Source organism: Lachnellula hyalina (genome assembly GCF_007821495.1).
Source record: "Lachnellula hyalina strain CBS 185.66 chromosome Unknown contig00142, whole genome shotgun sequence".
NCBI classification, from domain to species: domain Eukaryota; kingdom Fungi; phylum Ascomycota; class Leotiomycetes; order Helotiales; family Lachnaceae; genus Lachnellula; species Lachnellula hyalina.
The window spans coordinates 1-22737 of record NW_022157256.1 but is presented as its reverse complement, the minus strand read 5'-3'; the positions used below and the strand labels follow the sequence as shown (position 1 = coordinate 22737).

Sequence of the window (22737 nt, the reverse complement as noted above, 5' to 3'; positions counted from 1 at the left end):
TTGATGATAAAAATATCAATAGAGTAATTACTCTAACTTCAAAGTCTCGTGTTATTATTATGGTTTCAGCTATGAAAACAGGCTTGTCCTACCATGACTCGCTATTTCTGTTCTGCAGATGCATCTGGAGAAGTCTGTTAAGATGATACAAAGAGAGATGTTGAGATATCCAAGCATCGCAATATCTCCTATACAAACTGACAACCTTTACTAAAGCCGTTGGTCATACGATATTATGTGGGTATGTCTTACGTTATACCCCGGAGTAGAACCACTCAACAGTAATCTCTGCAGCTCTTACAGCCCGTGTCTTCTGCTGGGAGGCGGAGGATACGGTCGATCTGCGGTGGTCATCTTTCACGATGACCGGGTCTGACGGACATGAAATTATACAAGTATCTCAATTCAAGGCCGCATCCATCCTTGGCTTGCAACTCTATCTCAAAAAGTGCGGGGTATGATCACGTGTTGGGCTTTAAGCATCCTCCCGAGCCTCCGTAGCGCGTGACCGGAGGCGGGATCTTCGTCTTGGCAGGGGGGTTAGTTAGACTTCAAACATGACGATGTGTATCCAGTTTTTGGTGTCCAGTTTTTCATCTCCACTTTAACTTTGTCTTTCCAATTTGTCTTTTGCTCTTCTCCATGACTGGTTTAAACTTGTCACTTATCGAACTTATCTCGGTCTCGCCGAACCCCCAAAACCGCACCACATTTTCGGCCCGCATCAGACAAGTGCTAACGGCTAAGGAAAGTACCACCTCCCTCCTTTGTTTCAATGGCACGATCTTCTTCTTTTCTCTCTTTTATTTCCCCTCTTTCATTCTCTCATCTCTCGAGACAATCCGGAACCATTCAATACTCCCAGCATGCCACATCACCCAGAAAGTGATGCAGACGCAGCCCGTCTGGCTAACCTTGGCCACAAGAGCGAATTAAATCGCAACTTCTCTCCTCTTTCTATGCTGGGCCTCGCTTTTGCAATCTTGAACAGCTGGACCGCTCTCGCTGCAAGCTTGTCGTTGGCATTGCCAAGTGGTGGTCCAACATCTGTGTTATGGGGACTGATCAGTAAGTCATACAACAAGTCTTGGCCACACCAAACTGAATTTTTTTTTCAGCTGCCGGCGTTTGCAATCTTTGCCTTGCCGTTTCGCTCTCCGAGTTCCTTTCTGCCTACCCTACCGCAGGGGGTCAATATCATTGGGTCGCTGTGATAAGTTGGAAAAGATGGGTTCCTATTCTTAGCTGGATCACTGGCTGGATTAATGTTTCTGGTTGGATAGCATTAGTTTCATCTGGGGGTTTGCTTGGAAGTCAGCTGATCGTGGGAGTCATATCCCTCATGAATCCCACTTACGATCCTCAAAGGTGAGCCAATTCTCATACGATTCTTCATAACTATTTCACAGGAGATGCGACTTTTAGAGCACCATTGGAATCCAGGGCAGTTGTGTTGGCTTCTGGACTAGCGCCCTAAATGGCGCTAGGCAGCTTGACCCTTCCGGAAGCGTGCACTATTTACTTTGCTGACTCGCCATACAGATGGCATCAATTTCTTATTTATATTGGATACAATCTGGTTGCATTCTTAGTTAATGCATTCATGACCGATGCATTGCCTGTTATCACGAAATCCGCATTCCTGTGGTCACTGGTGGGATTCGTCGTGATTTCGATTACTGTTCTGGCTTGTGCGTCGCCGGAGTACTCCTCTGCGGAGTTCGTCTTTACTGAATTTTTGAACGAGGTAAGCTTGCCACCCTTGGTATTATCTTGTTATATTCCTCGAGGAGGGAGAAGCGCCTGAGCTCTCGTAAACCAGTTCCGGTAATCTTGTAAATGGCTGCTTCAAAAAAAGAATCTCGGCTCCCTTATAATTTATCGCATCTCATGCTAATTATCTGTGCGAAATCAAGACTGGCTGGCCTGACGGAATATCGTGGCTACTAGGTCTCCTACAAGCTGGGCTTGGATTGACAGGTTTTGATGCCGTGGCTCACAGTAGGTCCTTCTCTTCATGGCCTGACGTCTGCTAATATGGCATAGTGATCGAAGAAATCCCCAACCCCGAAGTCGAGGGCCCGAAAATCATGATCGCTTGCGTTGGCATTGGTATCTTCACCGGGTTCATCTTCCTCATGGTTCTTCTCTTCGTGGCAGGAACAATCGATGGTCCTGATGGCGTGATTGAGTCAACGGCAGGGCCGCTACTTCAAATATTCTACAACGCCACTGGAAACAAGGCTGGAGCAATCTGCCTCTTGATGTGAGGATCTCTAGTTCGGGCTCTCATTCTCTGCTGACTGATCTAGATTCCCTCTCGTGTGCCTCCTTTTCGCAACCACTAGCATCATGACTACATCGAGCCGAATGACCTACGCGTTTGCCAGGTTTGTACTTACCTTACCAATCAGAACTTTACTGACATGGACACAGAGACGGAGGTCTTCCCGTATCTCGCTTTTTTGCCAAAGTCCACCCTCGACTTGATCTGCCCCTCAATGCTCTCTATCTGACAGTTGTACTGGTGGTCATATTCGGGTGTATATTCTTGGGGTCCAGCAGGTACTTAATTCTGCACTTTTCTTACAAGGTGGAAGCTAACCTGGCTCAAGCGCGTTCAATGCCATCATTTCAGCCTCAGTCGTTGCCCTTGGCGTTTCATATGGCATTCCTATTGCTATCAATTGTCTCCGTGGAAGATCCATGCTCCCAGAGTCACGGCCCTTTAAGCTATCTCCACTCCTTGGGTGGACTGCAAATCTGGTATGTTGAACCTCTTTTGTTCATGGTACATGCTGACAGTGATCGCTAGATCGGGCTTGCGTATGTGATTGTGACGACGGTCCTTTTCTTGTTCCCGCCAGATCTTCCCGTGACCGGATCCAATATGAGTATGCACTTTCCAATCTCCCAGCCTTTAAAAGCCATCCCGCAATATTTATGATAATACGGTATACTGATTCTTTTACAGATTATTGCGTCGTCGTCTTCGCCATTATCCTAATCATCTCAATAATCCAGTGGTTTGTAGACGGCAAGAAGAATTTCACGGGCCCTCGGATCAATATTGAGGGTCTACAAAATGGAGAGGTTATAGGAGTAGACCCGATATTGGCGTTGCCAGACTCGAGTTTGGAAGAGCAAGGAAAAAAGATGTAAGGCGATCTGTATGTATCTCAGTCTGTACTATAGATGAAACTCATCTTCAACAATGGACTCTCCTCAACCATGTAAATTGACATTTTAAACATACGCGAACGACTGCCTTATGTTTTTGACATCTCATTTATATGAATTCTTTGGTTTTATGTCTCCACTTATCATTCCGGGCTAAACATTAGCTGAGCCTCGTCGCCCACAAAATATTTCTTCTAGGCTAGTACTATATTCAATATTTGTGACGAAGTAGTTTAGGCACAAGTTTAGGGAGTATTTTAGTATATATCAGGTGTCATGGTTCATCAGATATGTCTTGATTCGGTTGCTACCAAGTAAAATGATGCTTGTGTTACCTTAGAACATTTTCCCGCAAGTTCCTCCGCGCTCCGCACTACGCCGCACCGTATATCTACTTGGTCTTATCGTTTTCACCCCCATTTTCTAGAGAACGACCGTTTCTATCTTGAGATACCTAGTTTTGAAATATACAACTAACTGTGAAGAATCTGTCGGTCTGTTTACTTAATCAACAACGCTAGCATGGAATACGTCAGGTAAACATTCTGTTACAGATCAAGTTCACAGTAATGAGAGCTGACATGTATACTTCAAATAGATTGGGTGATTCGGGGCTTTACATCTCAAAGATCATTCTGGGCACAGCTGGCTATGGCTCTTCCAGGTGGCAGGACTGGATCCTGGAGGAAGAAGAAGCATTGCCATTGCTCGAACACGCGTTTAAAGTTGGAATTAACACCTGGGACACAGTTCGTTTTATCATCCTTGTAAGATCCCTAAAGTTGATTGATATCATCTAGGCAGACGCATATTCCAATGGACGCTCGGAAGAGATTATTGGCAAAGCTCTCAAAAAGTACGATATTCCTCGGTCGGAAGTCGTTATACTCAGCAAGATTTTATACGCCATTGATCCTATCAAGCAATCTCCCATATCAGAACTGATGACAAAAGACAAGCAGGGTCTCGTCAACCGCGTCGGCCTTTCCCGAAAGCACATTTTCGATGCCGTCGAAGCTAGTTGCAAAAGACTGGGGACGTATATCGATGTGCTGCAAATCCACCGATTGGATCGCGACACACCAGCCAAGGAAATCATGAGGGCGCTAAACGATGTCGTGGAGAGCGGCCAGGTCAGATATCTCGGCGCGAGCTCCATGGCGGCTTGGGAATTCCAAAAGCTACAAAACGTAGCCGAGACGCACGGGTGGCACAAGTTTATCTCGATGCAGAATTACTACAACATTCTATACCGAGAAGAAGAGCGGGAGATGATCCCATACTGCCGCGACAGTGGCGTGGGGCTGATACCGTGGAGTCCATTGGCGCGCGGTGTGCTTGCGCATCCCTGGACAGACCGCAGTTCGAAGCGAGAGCAGACGGACAAAGTGCTAGCGAATCTGGTGAGGAAGAAATCTTCCGAGGTGGATGAGGCGGTCGTGGGTCGCGTTGCTGAGCTGGCGGAGAAATACGGTGTGCCGATGGCTACTATTGCACTTGGGTGGTGTCTGAAGAAGAATATCTATCCCATCTCGGGTCTTCACAGCATTGCGCGAATTGACGAGGCTGTGTCCTCGGTGGGCTTTCGGCTGACTGATGGAGATTCTGCGTATGTAGAAGAGCTTTACGTTCCGAAGGAAGTGATATCATAGGAGCCCGAAATAGCTAGCAATGGCTTCCGAATATATACAAGGACTAAATAATATAGTCCTCATTTTTAGTTGATCCTAATGTTTAGAGCATCAAGATTCAGGGGGGGGGGGGGGGGGGGAGATTGGCTTACACGAGATGGTCTTTCCAAATGCGTGATGTTGCTGTAGCGGAAACGTCTACGGTACTTCCCCCGTTCTCCGGTATCACGGGCACGGGCTGGAAGAGGATTTTCTCACGAACCATTCTGCCTTGACGTGTTCGTCGCTGTCGGACCAGTAGAACCCATGACATGATAACATGATACTGTGAATGAAGAATATGATTTTCTGATATTCAACTTGCCCTTTGTCATGTCATGAGTATAGTTTTTGCGATTTGGTCGCTAGTCAGCCCCTGAACCTCCTAAAAACCAACACTGGATTCGCCTATCGCTATCCCGAAATGTCGATCTCTTCTGTTTCCTCATCTGATGTTTATCCCCATTCTGACGGATTATTTTCCAAGCCCCCAAGCCTTTTTGCACCTCCAAATAAATCCGTCTACAGATGCTGCCTTGTTTGTGCACCAGGGTCTGAGAGCGTCTGAGAGCGGCTGACCGCCCCTGGGGTAAATGAGGGGGGTTGGTGCGCATGGCGCGACACTGTGCCAGACAATAATTCCCCGCACTCCACTTCTCCATCCACTTCTCCATCCCTCTTCTCCACACGGGTGTGGGAGGAAGCTCCTCGACAACGCGTTCCTGCCCCGGCCCCTGCAACCTAATCTGGTCCTACATCTACATCTACATCGACATCGACATCGACATCTACACTGACACTACTTCCCCACGTGAATAAATTGTCATATACTTCTTCTAATGTAATACACCTCTACAACACACTCCTTATTGCAAATTTGAATCCAAGATGCCCAATATCGACGAGGGATCAGGTTCTGAGGCGGAAGCCTTCCCATCGCGACCTAAGAAAGCGCAGAATGGAACCAAGGTTAATGGGGATGGCAAGTCGGGGAAATCTGTAGCTGAAGAGGAAGGCCCAGCGTGAGTCTTGAATTTCAAGTTGCAACATTAATGCTAAGGATCCAGGGTCAGCTGCCAGTCTTGTCGAAGAAAGAAAGCGAAATGCTCCCGGCGGCAGCCATGCTCACAATGCGTGAGATTCAGTGCGTTTTGGAACTGCCATTACTTTCCAGTTACTGACCTCCTGGAGATATCGACTGTCTCTACGATGATAAAAAGACAAAGCCGGGGTTACGAACGGGCGCCGTCGAAAACTTAAATCAGCGTGTTGGTATGGCCACCACATGACCTTTGGCATATCTTTACAGCTAACAGGCAATGTTCACAGTCGCACTGGAGAACATGTTCCTTGGCCAAGGTGTACTTTGGCAGCAGGTCTGGAACTGCTTATCTTCTATCCAAGCCCAGCCATCGCCGGCTCTGCCCGACGATACTACTTCTGGGGCTACTTTGAAAGAATGCACCGCACGATTGAAGCGTACATTATCGACCTTGTCCGTAGAAACTCTTGAAACAGTAAAGCCGACCATGGAGCCCCCTCGAAAGAAAAGGCGCAATTCTACAGATACTCAAGATCAGACCCAACTGAAGCCTCAACCGGCCACATCTGATGCTGACGAGAATGACTTGCCACCTGACGATCTTATAGACGATTTAGTTGAAATCTACTTTAGGAGTATTCACCCCTGGATTCCCATATTACACGTCAGACACTTCCGAGCGAGGATGAAGATACCAGACCAACGTCGAAATCTCACAACCATTTTTCACGCCATTGTATCGTTATGTATTCGATTCTCGGAGGACGCAAGGGTTAGCGATCCCAATGTTAGGGCTAGATATTCGAAACGAAGTAGGCAGACTGTTATTCTGCAAAGTATGGAATCTTTCTCTGTTGAGAACCTGCAGGCGCTGGTGATTTGCGCCTTTGACACAGTAAGCGACCATTCCCTCAATACATAATTGCTTGACGTCTAAGTTGCTCTTAGATTGGAAGCGGCCGTGGGCCTTCTGCATGGTCTATTGTGGGAAGTATGACACGCACTGTTGAACAATTGCAGCTCAGTGTGGAAGACGAGGATCAAACTAAATCTGCCGAATTTCTCATCAAGCGAATGGCATTTCTCGCACCTTGCAAAAGCTGGATAGAAAGAGAAGAACGACGACGTGTTTTCTGGAATGTTTCCTGATGGATCGCTTCTGCAGCATCGCTACAGGATGGAACTTCTCTTTGACCAGCGCTGATGTCAGAAGACGACTGCCATGCGAGGGCGCGTTATGGGAGGAGGGAAATCCACTTAACACCCCAACGCCCTACTTTGGGGTTGCCGACAAGTCGACAAATAGTGCTCTTCCTACCTCGCGACCTGAACTGGACGACCAAGCATCAATTGGAGGATTTGCGTACTGTATTGAGGCATCGGAAAGCTTGAGTCTCGTCAGTACATTCTTCTTACGCCATGCGGTTAATGTGTCCAACATCCACGATGTGCAAGTATGGCTGATGAGATTCAAAGAACTTGACTTGCGGCTAGTACAGTAAGTGTCAATCAATATTCCTCCGTGAGTAACCAATTTTAGAAACTTACACCCTTCACCAGGTGGAAAATATTCTTACCCGAGCGCTGGCGCGAAGCCTGCGCTTTGAATAGTGATGGTATCATGGACCCGAACTTAACATTGGCACACATAACGCACAATACGGCAGTCGGTCTTTTGCATCAAGGGATTGCCTATCCTTCACAAGAATGGCAATCAAGTCCAATCCGTCTCCCTTCAGTGTCCAGTGCCGAAACGTGCTTGGCTGCTGCGACCGAAGTCGCCGTCATCGCAGAGAAATATTTGCAGGATTCTCTATCTCTCACAAACCCCCAGTTCGCGTTCTGTCTTTTCATGAGTGGGAGAATGCTTCTGGCTCACTCTCTTCACTTCAGCACGTCTCTTCCACCGCAATTTGAATTATTGACGAACAGTCTATTTGAGATTTCACGGCGCTGGAATGGGCCAGCGGAAAGCGAAACAGACAATCTTGCATCCAAATTTGCCTCCAGATTAGTCCAGGCCCGGTATAAAGGCCTGAATTCCTTGGATATCCGTCAAGCAGCATATTCGGAAGAACAAATCAGTGATGGTATGAACTCTACCACTGGCCCAAACATGCGATCAGGCGCTAGCAGCCTCTATCCTATGCCAGGAATCGCAGGTACCGCACTGCCACCATCTAGTACCCCATTGAAGAATGACGAAAGAGAAGACGGCAACATGGAGTCCACGATGATCATGGACCAAGAGGATTCGCCAGACAGTATATCACTCACATTCCCTCCATTGCCACCGGCCTTCCAACCCCACCTTGCCAGCAACACCCAGACAAGGATTTCTTCGCCAGTGTTAAGCGGCATGGACGCTAACACATGCTACAGTCAACATGGAGAAACAGGCTTTGGCTCTACTTACCCCGACCCACACGTGATGGGATATGGTGCTGGCACGGGAAACGCTTCTGGATTTGAGGACTTGAACTCATTCTTTGATTACTCGTTCGTGCCTAATCAACGAGTCAGTATGTTTGTTGGACCTCTGGCTCCGGAAAAAGACAACTCGCAGTAGCTGTGAGTGGGTTTACTGATTGTCTTTCAGGGACAATTTTGAACTCGGTTGTACAGATTCAATCATGTTCAAGGGTAGAATAGGGGCGAGCCCCTTGTCTAGGATTGAAGTCCGTGTGAGGAGACTTGCTGGTAAAAGTGCAGCAGTATACAAAGGAGGGATTCGGACGAAAAGAGCACAACCACGGCGAACAAAAAAGGTTTTGTGCATGGCGGTTTTTTGAAGACGGCGATGATACCGACGACCAATCATGAAGTCAAATTTGATGCAATTTCTAATATCTACTGATCTACTCTCCCACCTTACAGTACACTGAAGTTACTGATCTACGGAGGTACGACGAGTCTATTCTGCACCAACGCCCTTACCAATACCCATATCCAACAACTTGTTCCCAACGAGCAAAAAATAGTAGTCGGCGTAGACCAAACCATGATTCGCCCATCTCCTCGGCGCAAATTCGTAGTTGTTGATCGTAGCACCACGCACAATTGTCTCGGCCCCTTCCCCCATATCCACCTCCAAAGCCCCCACCTCGCTCGAAATGCCATGCTCAACAGACGAGATACTAACCATGTCACAGTTGAAACGCGCCGGTGGATTTACCTGAGCCACACACACAGACGCGAGAACATGCATAACGGCTTTCAAATACGGCGACGGTTCATCAAGTGCAAGCAGCGCCTCGTGCAGCAGCAGCATGCCGTAACATGCTATAAGCGCCGCACTCGTATCCGTAGGCGTCGTCGACGTAACGGGGGCCTTGAAATCGAAATACGGAACCCCGCTCGGTGGCAGATGCGCCAGGAAGTAATCGGAGCATTCCTGCGCCGTCGTGAGGAAACTCCTATCGCGTGTCCATAGATATGTTTGCGCGAACCCGGTGATGGCCCAGCTCTGCCCTCGCGACCAGCACGAGGTGTCGGAATAGCCTTGGTTGGTGAACTTGTCTTTGACGGCCCCGGTGTCCTGGTCGAAGTTCACGACGTGGAATGTGGTGGAGTCTGGGCGGATGTGGTGTTTCTGCGTGGTTTTGGCGTGGCTGATGGCTATTTGACGGAGTGCGGGATCTCGTAGTTCGGTGGCGGCCCAGAATAGGAGATCGAGGTTTAACATGTTGTCCTGTGATGTTTAGTGTTGTGTTGGGGCTGAAAAAGGAGCGTCCATATGATGTGAACATACTATGATGACTAGGAAATCCAATGACGGGTCCGTGAAAGAGTATCTGTTAGTCACGCAGGTATCCCACGATCGAAGACATTCCGTTTTAGGATTATATCTCGCGGCGAGCGTCTTTGCGGCTGTTATCAGCGTCCCGTAGGCTTGCACATCCTGGTCCAGTTCCCAGGCTAAACGTGCCCATGGGGAGATCATGAAACTCAAATCATGGGTCGTTGTGAGAGATGCGTTCTGATGAAGGTTCACTGTCCACCACTTGCATGCGTACTGCAGCTGCATGGGGTGTGGGGTCTGGGGCAGGCCGGAAAATGGAGGCGCTGGGAAGGATTCGGGATGTTTTCTTTGTCTCTCGAGAAGGAGGTACATGGATCCGGGGAAGAAGCCTGATGTCCAGAAGTCGAACTCTCGGTAGACGTATTTTGTACCACCAGGAGCTGTATATTCGGGAAAGAATGTGGGAGGAGAGGACTGGTTTAGGACATTAGCAACTATCTATCCTTTCAAACTTTAGCAAAGTTCTACCCTGTCGAGAGCTCTTTTTGCAACACCCCATATCTTTGCCACTGCAGACTCCGAGTATAATGCATCGATTGCACTGTTGGGAGTAGAAATGAGACTTATTGGCTCGTTGATTGGAGGACTTATAAGTCCAATCTTTGGAGGATGCACTGATGGCCTTGTTTTCTTCGAAATAACCTGCAAAGTATTCGTTAGTTTTAGCCAATTCATATCTATTGCTTCTATGAAGACAACCTTACAGCTGAAGTATCATTTCGGAGAAAAGTCGAACGGCTATCTTCCTCAGATTCAGTCACTGACTGTCTCGTTCGCTTTTTAGTATCGTTCATCTCAACCTCTAACATTAGACGAGAATATGGTGTCAAAGTAACGCTTGCTACGAAAGTCAGCGAGTGGTTTAAGAAATATCGCAGTAGCAGAAGAAGTTCTATGGATTTTAAAAGGGTCAGTTCTAGATATACAGCTACACGTTAGGCATCTTTGAGTGCCAAGATCTTGAGAGTCGTCTAGCCATAGTAGGCGACGGAAGGGGCAAGGAGTCAATCTGAGACCGGATGGGATCGTTGCTCCGTATCGTGAGAGTAGAAGGGGGCTCGTCTAGCGGAGACCGGCCTATGTACCGGAGCAGCCCGCCGGGGAATCGTAGGATCGAGAGCAAACTTTAAGCGGACGACAGCAACAGGTCATAAGAACATCCTATGAGGAATAGCGCTCCATGCACGAGCCCCGATCTTGCCAAAGAAGCAGAACCCTGTCATTGGTCTATTTGCGTGTTGGAAAGCGCATGCTGGGGAGTACTCACGGACTATCTCCTCTTCCTAGTGCCCGTCTACCTTTGGTACTTGATGGAAAGGACATCCGATAGAATTGAAGGGCTACATACGCGTGATTTATCGTCTTGATCGTTTCTAAAGTCGTTTAATCGGTTGTACTTCAAGGCAATTCAAACCCTAGTTATCGCTCCTTTGAGTTTTCAATCATTCCGAGAAAAGATGGGTAAAGAAGAAATAGACTCCGAGGTTCACCACGAGGACCAAATCACACCACACACGGCACCAGCAATTCCCCAGGGACATTTGGATCTCGATGAAGAGGTGTGTTCTAAACAACAATCCGACTTCAAATTCCTGTATGCTAATCTATCATAGACAGCAACCTATGCGGGAGTATCCGCCGCTTTCGTCGACAAAGAGACAAGCAAAAAAATGTTCTGGACGGTCAACAAAAGAATCTTGGCCTGTATGCTCGGAACATATTTCTGCCAATCTCTAGATAAGGGTAAGGAAGCGAGCGGCAAGATCCAACTTCTGCTAATATGCGGTCAGGCACGCTTGGCTTTGCCTCCATCATGGGAATCAAGAAGGAAGCACACCTCGTTGGCCAAGATTACAGCTGGCTTGGGACCATCTTATACATGGGTGTGCTAGTCGGAGAATACCCTACGAACATGCTTCTGCAAAAACTTCCAGTTGCAAAGTACATTGCTTTCAATGTTGGGTATGACTTTAGCTTTGTTTATTAACTTACCTCAATGCTGACTCTGTGATAGATGCTGGGGTGTAGTAATTGCCTGTTCTGCAGCTGCCAAGGATTTCAAGGGGCTAATGGTTGTTCGATTCCTGCTTGGGATATTTGAGTCGTGTGTACAGCCAGCTTTCATCATCATGTAAGTTATCTGTTGTGATGTTTTGGACTTGTAAATTCTGATTTTAAAAGGACTACTATGTGGGTATGTGAAGAGGAGAAATATATGCTCAAGCTATCAACCACTGATTATGATTTTCAAGTACACCAAGCGAGAGCAGGCAGTACTTACCTCTCTATGGTATTGTATGACTGGAGTTCAACTCATGGTAATATCCACTTGCCACTCTTGCCAATAGATTACTAATGAATAATGCTTCAGGTTGGCGGCATTATCGCATGGGGAGCTTCCCATTATGTCGGCCACAGCATATATTCTTGGCAGTTGCTATTCCTCGTTCTTGGGTGCGTCACAGTGGTTTGGGCATGCTTCATCGGTTGGTGGGTTCCTGATAGCCCCATGAAAGCCAAATGCTTTTCCGAGGTAATTGAATTACTTTGCCCATATAATTCGTATCTGACACTTTCAGGACGAGAAACGGATGATGATTGAGAGAGTCCGTGTCAACGAGACTGGTATTCAAAACAAGACTTATAAGCGGTACCAAATGCTGGAAACAGTATCAGACCCTATCGTGTGGTGTTATATAATGCTCTCAATCACCTCTACCTTGGTCATAGGTGGTCTCGGCGTCTTCTCCAACCTTATAATAGCTTCCTTCGGATTTTCGACCCTAGAGACACAATTGTTGAATATTGCTCAAGGAGCCGTCACTATTGTGGTTATGATCGGAGGTGCTACATTAGCTCAGTCTTCTAAGCAGACAATTTTGATTATGCATGTGCGCTGCCCCAAATCCTAGCCAACGAAGATGCGCTGACGTTTTTGCAGATTTGGACACTGTATGCCCACTTATTTCCACTCCTATTATCGTTAATAGCTGCTAATTGACTACAGTCCAGCAATTATAGGAACAGCAGTTATCTATTCAATCGCCCCGTCCGAAAAGACTAGAGTGGGGCTTCTGATCGCCTTCTATTGCACACAATTCATTCTTGCAGAGGGAAATCTTCTCTTCTCGGTGATTTCAAGAAATGTGGCCGGCCAGACTAAGAAGTCTACAACGCTTGCAATGACCTTCATTGGATGGGCCGCTGGAAATATGACGGCACCTCAAGTAAGAAACTCGTACTTCCCAACATCTTAACTTTGGGGTTTACTGGACGCGAGACTCTAACCTCAACCAGATCTTCCAAGACAGTGACAAACCAAGATACCGAAAAGGCTTCACAGCCCATTTCTGTCTCTATGTTCTATTCAACATCTTCCTGGTGGTACTTCGCATCCTCCTAACACGCCGTAACAAAGCAAAGCGTGATGCCGCAGCGGCCGTTTTGGCTAACGACGCCGCGCCAAGCTCGACCGCTCCAATTGATGAGAAGATTGATCATCAGCTCGCATTTGAAGATCTTACGGATAAAGAGAATCCAGATTTCAGATACGTGGTATAGGACTGTTCCTCGGTAATAGCTTCCTTTGAGACTAGACGCTGGAAGAGCAGGGATGAATTCCGAGTCAGATGACTAGCTAGGTAGATATTAGCCATTTACTTCGTATAAAGGGATTGATTTCCACCTGCAAGAGCTGCGTTTTGTATTTTTTGGTATAGCTGAGTTTCATGGTAGCACCGAAGCAAAAGAAACGAATCAAACAGAGTTGGACAGACTATTAGAACTTAGTAGTAGAATGTGTATTTTAATTTACTCGACTTCAGTTTTAATTACCGATGCTGCTGGTCTGCTACACACAAAAGCTTGTCTTACGTCGATCGCGATTTTGTGTTGGGTCAGCCCAGACTTAGATCTGGTGCCATGAATTTAATACTGTAGTAAATCTATAAACCCTCTGCACTTTTAGCACTAGGCTTTCTGTTCGTGGCACCTTCTAGCCGAGATTCAAGCGTTTCCTACGCTGTCTTAGTGGGGGAGGGGAGGGGGCTTCGTTTTCCACCTGTTCCTGAAAGAACGCCATTTCACAACACCAAGCCCGAAAGCCTGTTCACCATCCAAGTTATTCTATACCTTCCCCGCACGATGTTTCCGATACCGGCGGGGAAGTTGTCGGCCATCCCCCCCGGAGCAAAAGCTTCTAGCCTTTTGCAGGGGGTCGCGGGATAATCTAATTTACTCGGAAGCCGATGGCTAAATGAATCCCGAGAATAAGCAAATATATATTATGGTGCTGTAGAGCAGAATTACGTGACTGTAAGCAATATATATTGCCTACTAACGAAATGCGAGCCGCGTTATATCTTGCGTCGCTTTTCGCGCTCGCATCCTCTAATTCTGATTATGAAGACCATGAAGCTCCTCCTAGAGCCATTACACAAAATGGCACAGTTCAAGGGTTTCGTCTACCGGACTTCAAGGAGGATGTTTTCTTAGGGATTCCATTTGCTGCTCCCCCAGTTGGAGATTTGAGATTAAGACGTCCACAGCCGTACCTTAACACGTGGGAAGGTGTGAAAAATGCTACGGTTAGAAGCCCGAGCTGCCCTGGATACGCTGGTTTTGATGTTGGGCTGGCTCTGGGAGAAGGTGAATACAACCTGTGCTGCCTCTTTTGGAGATCTTGCTGAGTTTTGATAGACTGTTTGACATTGGACGTTGTCAGGCCCTCGGGTACAACGGCTGGACATAGACTTCCCGTACTAGTATGGATATATGGAGGAGGTACGGCGGTTTTCCCTCTCCCGAATTTACTCCTTATTTACATGACGTAGGATTCGATGCTGGGGGAAGTGCAGATTCGAGATACAACACCTCATACCTTGTTAATGCATCTGTTGCGATTGACAAACCTATCATAGTGATTTCAATCAACTATCGTGTAGGAGGATGGGGATTCTTGGCATCTGAAGAGGTTGTCGCAGCTGGCGAATTAAACATTGGACTTTTTGATCAGCGACTCGCACTCAAGTGGATACAAGAAAATGTATGGGCTTTTGGCGGGGATCCAAAGAAGGTCACCATCTCAGGGGAAAGTGCTGGCGGATTCAGCGTAGGCTACCACCTCACTGCCTTTGACGGCAAGCATGATGGTCTTTTCAGAGCTGCAATACTAGAAAGCGGCAATGCTTTAGGCCCAGGAAGTAAGTGACCTCAAACAGGTATGAAGACTTGCGTGTACTGATTGGCAGTCAACTCTATTGCGCAGCTCAATACGACATACCAACCAACTTTTGACAATGTTACGGAAACGGTGGGATGTTCAGAGGCAGCTGATCCACTGGACTGCCTCCGAACTGTTCCTTACGAAACGCTATTTGACGCTTTCTCGCCATTTGTCATGACTCCTGTCCTTGACGGGGAATTCCTCACCCAACTTCCCTCGACATCATTCAGCCTAGGGAAAGTTGCACCCGTTGCTATACTAGCTGGGTCGAACACAGACGAGGGTACTGCTAGCTTTTTCGGCCCGCGAAATAGTCTCAACACATCTAGAGATATCAGTGCGATGGTTTCCGGAATGGGAATTGGACTCAGCAACAGCACCGTATCGAAGATCATGGAATTGTATCCAGATGATCCAACACAAGGGTGTCCCTTCAACACTGGATCGGAGCGATTTGCTGATCAAGGGTATATGTATAAACGAGGAGCTGCCATTGTTGGGGATGAAGTGATTCATGCAGGACGCCGGTTCACTACAAAATATTACGCATCCTTACCGAATCATGTGCGGAATCCTGTATACAGCTATCGTTTTGATCAGCCGCCGTGGAACGGCATTGAGGAATACGTGGCGACGGTGGCACCTGTATTCGCAACCCATTATTCAGAGGTAAGTCTCTCACCAAGACATTATGTTCAATTCTAACATAGGAGAAGATCTGCTTTGTATTTAACATCGACCCAAGTGCCAGCACAGCTAACTCTAATTGGATCGGTCCGCATAGCGAGTATTATGATCTTTCCAACCTGATGTCAAGATCATGGATCTCTTTCGTGCACGACTTGAACCCCAATCACCACGGTGTTTGGGGAACTCCCATATGGCCTGAGTATTCTAATAGTCCGAGTAATTTTGTATTCAGGGTTGGAAAAAGTGAAATCGAGGTCGATAATTGGAGAAGTGCCCAGCTTGAGTTTTGGAGCACGATATGGGGACAATTGAAGACATGAGTCCGAATGTATTTTAAAAGCAATTACATAGAGCATCATCGGCTTTGAATAGTAAAATACTGCTGATTGACAAGTAGATGATATATATGAGGTATGTTGTGACTAGGAATTCACTTGTAGGCGCCAAAGATCAATGCCATCGTATTGCTGTCCTCTTTCTCCTCTTAGAAATTCTGGTAGAAGTCCCTTAGTGCTTATGTTAAGATGTATAGTTATAGATATCGATGTACTTAAGGCTTTCTCACTTTTGGGGGCGTCACTCCTCACGTGTCTCGGTTAAACCCCTTTACCACTTTAGAAGATTATTTGAGGCGTCTCATGGACAGAAAAACGACACCAATTCTTAATGTGCTAGGCAGATGGGGACTTTAAATGGCGATGTGACAAGCGCCACTTTTCAAGTCTAGCACGAGGGTGAAGAATGCACTCAGTATTATCAGATCAAATTATTCGAGGATCTTTGTAGGATCCTAGTAGCCAAGAATAGCTTTTACTTGTAAACCAATCTAACTACTGAAATTAGGCCTCCAAATTGTGATGTTATGCGCTGTTGTAGTTCCCAGTGCCATTAGCGCCAATTTTCCCGCCGCCCCAAATTGTTCTCTCATTATCATTAATGAAATCTCCTTTCCCTGGGTATGACCAAAGCAGATCTCCCCAGCTTGGCTGATCTGCTGAACTGCTCCCCGTCACTTGTAAAGTCAGCATTTATCCAGATTCATGAAGTTCTCTTTTCACTTACCATGCTGCTCCCCGCCAGACGCATCATAGGCCTGTTTTGCTTTCGTGGTCCACGGCGCGTCAAGACCCCTCTTGATGACATATTGATAGTATATGATCTGTATGGTCAGAAAGTTTTCAATCTCCACAGAAAAGCCCACTTACATCCCAAACTGCAGGGCCTTGTGCAATACCACGACTGATATTTGAAGGTGCAGACCATGGTCCATTGATGAGGATCGCTTCACAACGATAAAACTTCGGGTCATATGGAACATCGTTGCCTAGATTGTAATTGGCAGAATATTCAGAGGCGTTGAGAAGGAGATTATCCCCAAGAGAATAAATGTCAACGCCTTGAGACTGAACTACTCTTGCCGCAAGAGCCGTCCACCCAAGCCCTGCGAGAGCATGTCCTTGGTCTCTGCCTGTCTCGGCACCTTGCCCTGTCTCGGATTCGTAATTGCCGAATAAACCAGCACAGAGGTCATTCTGGTATGCGTTTAGAGCATAGTTGTACTTTTTGATCTTAGCCGAGACAGTCTCATTTATGAAGGATAGACTTACCATGGAGACATCATCAAGATAAACAGCGAATGATAGAAGAGCTTTTATACTAATCATTCCATAGTTTGCTTGTCCTATGATGATCGATTGCCGTGCAAATAGCCAGTAGAGCTGATTGGAGAAGCCAGACCCACCGGAAGCGTGCGCACCTTGCTCAACCCAGTTGCCTTCCCATCTCATGATTTCAGCAGCATTTACAAACATGTCTCCTTCAAGACCCACCAAGAGTGAGGTATCAGTCCCAATAATGTCTGTAAGATTTGATCCCCAAGCATCAAGTATAGTGGTAGAACGGTCCCAGTGGCTCTGGTTTCCAGTTATGTACCACATGAGTGCATTTTGATATGCCGCGCGAACATCATTAGTGAAGCTAGAGTAGTTGCTACATGGCCCTCGACAGAGAATGGTCGTTGGCCCTTGCATTTCATACTATATATTTTATCAGCAGTTTCGAATGTGGAGTAAGAGATGGATCTCACGGAAGCTTGAGAGAAAGAATCTGTGCTGAAATTGACAAACGCAGTCTTCCATGGATCGAGCCCATTAGTGACACCAAGTCTGATTCGTTCCAAATCATCATGAGTATGCCATAGGCCAGGGTGGATGAATTGCCCGACCCTGCTCTTTGCACCGAAGATATTCCCGACTGGATTAATTGGCCCATTGAGTATTGGAAGACCGTTGAGACCGCCTGTTGCAAACCCGGTCTGCACAAAGCATCCTAGCAAAGCAATAAATATCAAGCCCTGCACCTAATTAGCAGAATTTCTTGAAGAACAGTAGAAGATTTGGAGTGGGCATATTTTAAATGACTACTCAACTGACTACCATACCTTCATAGTTGGAATCGGGGTGCTCAAGTGGTTTGTTGACAGCTCTTTAGCCAGGACTCAGGATCGTAAGACTTTTGACAGGGAAATATATTAACCATATTATAGGAAAGATCGCCCAGGTTAAGTACCCGTTGTAGAGCACGCACGGTATACGTCGGTTAGATGCTGGCTGTAGGAATCATGCACACCCCACATTCCCCAGTTGGCGATTTCCTCCGCAATCTGCAGCTGCATGCCAAGAGATTGAAATGACGGAGGTATCTCGCGTTCGACACCCACCACGCGGGGGAAATGCCGGAAGTATTATCCAGATCTAATCTAATTATAGACTTTTTACTGTGATCTAGTTACGTTTATAATAATCTAAAAAGTACTTTCCAGGTATTTTTTCAATCACGATTAATAAATAGGTTTAAGTATGTGGGACCAATAAGTGCTTAGTCTAAAGAATGCTCAAATTTCTCACTGTGGTTTCTATCCGATTACTGCCCAATTCTTTATTTCCCCCGACGGCCCTTATTTTGTAGCCTTGTGAAGATTTTGGTTATAATCTCGGAAGAAGTCTCGGGAAAAGAAATATGTAAGAATTATTATCTCTAAAACGCCTGGTCCGGACTTGAACTACGCGAAGTTTTACTTCACGAATGAAGGCGGAGTAATCCGGGGTTGTTATTAGACTACGGTAGTTCCTTTTAAAGACTTTCACCTAGTAATAAGTTCTTCTTCGCTTTTATTACATCTACTCTTTCATAGAACCGTCTAAACATTTTCAGAAAGATTCCTTAGATGCCTAGGTATGCTAGTGTTTTAAGCCCTTTATAGGTGCAACCTCAAATAGTCATAGCTCTTAGCGAGGCTAATAAGTAGCATAACTAGGAGATGTCACCGGGCAAATGCAAAGTATGCAGAGCAAAAGCCTGAATCTGATACAAGAAGAATTAAGTAAAGAGAGAAGAGAAGCTTCTCTCGCAGGAATTATTTAAAAGGGGTTTCTTAGCTTCCTAGGGAAGCGAGATTGAAATCACGTCGTGTATGCGAAGTCACGTGCATATGTACCACGTGCCAAGCCTTAACATCAACCCGTCACAGGAGAGGCTAATATTAGCTCTATTTGCAATACATTAAGAAGTTCGTTTTACGTCGAGTAGCAGATCGCGAATCTATTACTAATGTAAGGATACAGTTTAGTGATGCAGATGGTATATAATATCAACGTAGACTTTATTAGACGATTTGGGAGATTTTAAAAAGGGGGGTTTATGTCACAGGTATGATCTATACGTGACATTTAACCTCAGGGGGTCTTAGCACCATACTAGCGCAGCCTACAGGTGGTACTGCTAAGAGTTATAATTTTTCAGATTTCCATCTTCGTATCCTATAACAATAAAACATAAAGCTAAAGCCCCCTATCCCGTAGAGTTGCCGGTTGCTGATGCTGATCGGTTGCCCAGGGAACCCTTCTAAGGCAATTAGGGGTGTGATCACGTTTTTTCGTGTGATGCACGCGCCTCCTGCCCTGCTCTTGCTCCTTTCCACTCCTTTCCTCTTTTATCTTCTTTCAACTTCAACTTCTCATCCAGCATCACCTTCTGGTCTCAAGGGAATCCAGTCGAGAATCCAAGGCAACTTGTCATTCATCTTCTGACCTTTCTTCCTTTTCGACCTCAATTCACTTCGACCGATTCATTCACCTCTCCACCTCCACCTCCGGCTTGATTTCTTCTTTTTCTTGAATCTCAGCCATCAATTCTGTGGGTGAAGCACTCCGATCATTCCGTCTCCACCAACTTCAATCTATACTATTAGTCGTTTGTTCTGTCTTTTCTGTCTTTTCTGTCGTTGCAAACGGCGAGAGTGTCTGCAACTGACTATAGAAACAGTGTCATCCGGGCATCCCATCCCATCGTCTTCCATTCCATTCCATTCCATTCCATCCCATCCCATCCTACAACAACATGTGCTACATCAAATGGTGTAGGGCATACGGAATGATCTGTGACAATCCTGCCAAATGGTTTGGTGATGCTGTCCTCGATGACAGAGACAAGGCTCTACTCACCGGAGATCGGGCTGCGTTCCTTGAGTACAGCAGCTCAAGCTACTTGCGAAAGATGGTATGTTTCTCTCCCTGCTGCTGCTGCTGCTGCTGCATAGTCGCGCTAATCAGTGCAACATAGTATTGTTTGAAGAAGGACGACGGCGACAACTTCCAAGATCTTGACTGGACTGTCGAGAATAACGAACGATGCAAGGAATATGTCCATTCTGCAGGTGGAGAATTGCATGGTGATAAGAAGTCTGGTTCATCCATTTGGCAATTGATGACAGGTATAGACCGATCCCACCAAAGTTACCTGGGACTCTTCATGTGCTGACAGTTCTAGTCAATGTCCACATTACAGGAGCCACTGGTGCCGGATTCGCTTGGGGCTTCTTGGCCACACAGGCAAAGAATATCCGTATATTCAAGGGTCCTGCAGAGACGTGCGACATTCATCCATGGGATGCCATGATCTTGAGGGACTGCACGCCGAATACCGATAATCTCATAGTTGTGGATGCTATTCGCTCTCGCAAGTGGGACGTTCTGGTGATGAAGATGTGTGAGGATCACGATCGTAAGGGCTCCGAAGTACCACAATCACTTTTGATGCACACACAGGCTAATACAGACTGATGGTAGATCCCTGGATTGTTGTCTCGGTCCAAGATGCTGGAGAGGCCTTGAGTGAGGATGGTTGTGCGTGTGGGGGACATACTTGAATGGACTGTGCTTGACGAGGATGGTTCCTGATGCCCCTTGACTGAGACATGACCAACTGATTCAAATGTATTTGATGGCAGGTATCGTAGCCTTCCTGATGAATGTAAGCTGCTACCAAGATTCTACCCATTTGAGGAGCTGTCGATAGACCTTTGAAAGAAGATTTGATACCCGCGGAGGAGTGGAAGGATCATGTTGCGGTTTGAAGAGCAGTTGTTGAGATGGTGAAGTCGAGGGCTGCTAGTAAAAGGCATAAGAGAAAATTTTAATTACGGCTTGGGCGAATTTAGGAAAGAGATAAACTTTGCAGGTTTGCACAAGGGTACGAAGACTCACAAAGAGTGGAAATACGGTTGCAATCAGTCGAACTTTGCTATACGCCGGTTGATTATCTCCAAGTTGTGCCAGGGGCATTATTTATAGCGAAGTCTTGCTGTTCAAAATCAGGCTTATCAATGGTCGTTTTATGTAGTTGAGCAGGAGTAGGCAAAGGGACAAGAGCTATGCCTTCAGTCCCGAGAACATCCACATCTGTGGCTTTTTATGTATGAGGAAATACTTGCTGTCTCGTTTTCGCCTGTTTGATATTGCATATCGATATAGTTGAGTAAACTGATCTTATAGTTGATACTAGCATTACTTGAGCGCAGCAAACTAGAACATTTCGGATAAGCTGACATCTTCCATATACTTTTTGTAGAAAAATACAACATTAATAGTCGTTGGTCTTAGCAACACTGTCAGGTGGACTGTGGATGGGGTGGAAAATAGGATGCATTATCTACCTAGGTAGGTAGAATGGTTTCCGCCCCGTGAGCCTATAAATACCTAGGTAGGAGGTAGGTACGCTAAGGTGGTGCTAACCCCCCCCCCCTCATTACTTGCACGTGGCTGTCGACCTGCTTAACATTACATATCCGAGGAAGGATTGTACTTTTAAATTATCAGATAAATCCGCAGTGATCCTGTATATTATATATTGCCGAAAAGAATACAGAATCAAACACTTGGTGGGTGACGGTTTTATTGGACGTCGATACACGAGCTTCAGTTACTTCACTAATACAAGTACGAACGGAGCCACATCTGTCAGCCACGCCAAGTCGGGGTAGGGAAATACTTTGTAGGCACTTTATTTAGAAAAGATTGGCAGAAAATCAATGCTACGGTAAAAGTTGCGAGTGCCAAGTTGCCAAGTTGCCAACTTTCAAGCCGTGCTGCCAGGATCATATTCCCCGGTTTTCAACGTTTCCCGTTTTCTAACCCCTGCACAAATGCGTCATAATCCACACCCACCATATACAGGATTTGCCCGCGTTCCTTTTGGTTTTCTCTATAAAGCATCCAGAAAATCTATCTTTTGAGGAGTAAGACTTCTCTTTTTCACAAATCGTCTCTCTGAATTATCATCAGGTACACACCAAATCCTATTTGCTCCACGAACCATGTCTAACGAGTATGTGTCCCAGCTTCCTATCCACCCTTTTCGATTCCGAGTCTGATATTTTCGCGTAGCAAAAAGCAACCCAGAAAAGCAGAAGCAGAGGTCCCACAAGAGGAAGAGGAAGAGCAAGAGCAAGAGGAACAGCAAGAGGAACAGGCCGCTGAGCAAACAGAAGTCGAATCCGAGCCTGAAGAGAACGATACCAAAGTAGACAACGACAACGAGGACGAGGATACCGAACCCAACAACAAGGGCGAAGATACCAAACCCAACGAGAACGAAGATACCGAACCCAAAAAGGACGAGGAATATCAATCGGAAGAGGAGTCTGAGCTACAGGTCGAATCAAAAGACCAACCACCGCAGTCCTCCGAAGCCGAACCAGAGGTCAAGCAACAGAAGCCCCGCAAAAAGAACCCCCCCACCAAGACTCAAGCACCCCCCGCCGCCAAGAGAACAATGGCAGATCAACAACAGC

At 46.4% G+C, this 22737-nt stretch overlaps 7 protein-coding genes across 7 annotated transcripts; 5 read left to right on the top strand and 2 right to left on the bottom strand.

The window, feature by feature from the left end:
• Nucleotides 1-866: 866 nt before the first annotated feature.
• HNM1_3 (Choline transport protein) lies at nt 867-3156 on the top strand (the record flags this gene model as incomplete). The annotated part of the gene is made up of 10 exons (XM_031151738.1): nt 867-1068; nt 1119-1368; nt 1543-1747; nt 1917-2001; nt 2047-2266; nt 2313-2390; nt 2437-2565; nt 2616-2766; nt 2816-2894; nt 2975-3156. Coding segments are annotated over 10 exons (1581 nt in total), but the record flags the coding sequence as incomplete, so codon positions are not given.
• A 593-nt stretch (nt 3157-3749) lies between these two features.
• On the top strand, nt 3750-4832 carry vrdA_1 (Versiconal hemiacetal acetate reductase; the record flags this gene model as incomplete). Its single annotated transcript, XM_031151737.1, has 2 exons — nt 3750-3929; nt 3981-4832. The coding sequence occupies 2 exons, from the start codon at nt 3750-3752 to the stop codon at nt 4830-4832; spliced, it is 1032 nt and encodes a 343-aa protein (XP_031002960.1).
• Nucleotides 4833-5738: 906 nt separating this feature from the next.
• ctnA_1 (Citrinin biosynthesis transcriptional activator) lies at nt 5739-8461 on the top strand (the record flags this gene model as incomplete). The annotated part of the gene is made up of 7 exons (XM_031151736.1): nt 5739-5872; nt 5918-5994; nt 6042-6122; nt 6180-6787; nt 6841-7018; nt 7069-7390; nt 7453-8461. The coding sequence occupies 7 exons, from the start codon at nt 5739-5741 to the stop codon at nt 8459-8461; spliced, it is 2409 nt and encodes an 802-aa protein (XP_031002963.1).
• Nucleotides 8462-8806: 345 nt separating this feature from the next.
• LHYA1_G006802 (Unsaturated chondroitin disaccharide hydrolase) lies at nt 8807-10369 on the bottom strand (the record flags this gene model as incomplete). Its single annotated transcript, XM_031151735.1, has 3 exons — nt 8807-9583; nt 9644-10108; nt 10163-10369. The coding sequence occupies 3 exons, from the start codon at nt 10367-10369 to the stop codon at nt 8807-8809; spliced, it is 1449 nt and encodes a 482-aa protein (XP_031002962.1).
• Nucleotides 10370-11151: 782 nt separating this feature from the next.
• On the top strand, nt 11152-13255 carry LHYA1_G006801 (putative transporter; the record flags this gene model as incomplete). The annotated part of the gene is made up of 9 exons (XM_031151734.1): nt 11152-11253; nt 11308-11437; nt 11485-11656; nt 11709-11825; nt 11919-12012; nt 12066-12227; nt 12274-12585; nt 12685-12921; nt 12992-13255. The coding sequence occupies 9 exons, from the start codon at nt 11152-11154 to the stop codon at nt 13253-13255; spliced, it is 1590 nt and encodes a 529-aa protein (XP_031002965.1).
• A 782-nt stretch (nt 13256-14037) lies between these two features.
• On the top strand, nt 14038-15928 carry LIP4_2 (Lipase; the record flags this gene model as incomplete). Its single annotated transcript, XM_031151733.1, has 5 exons — nt 14038-14341; nt 14393-14476; nt 14527-14895; nt 14944-15587; nt 15629-15928. 5 exons carry the CDS (start codon nt 14038-14040, stop codon nt 15926-15928), a joined length of 1701 nt encoding a protein of 566 aa, XP_031002964.1.
• A 540-nt stretch (nt 15929-16468) lies between these two features.
• LHYA1_G006799 (uncharacterized protein) lies at nt 16469-18054 on the bottom strand (the record flags this gene model as incomplete). The annotated part of the gene is made up of 5 exons (XM_031151732.1): nt 16469-16620; nt 16671-16767; nt 16814-17644; nt 17695-17961; nt 18049-18054. The coding sequence occupies 5 exons, from the start codon at nt 18052-18054 to the stop codon at nt 16469-16471; spliced, it is 1353 nt and encodes a 450-aa protein (XP_031002956.1).
• Between the last annotated feature and the right edge of the window lie 4683 nt (nt 18055-22737).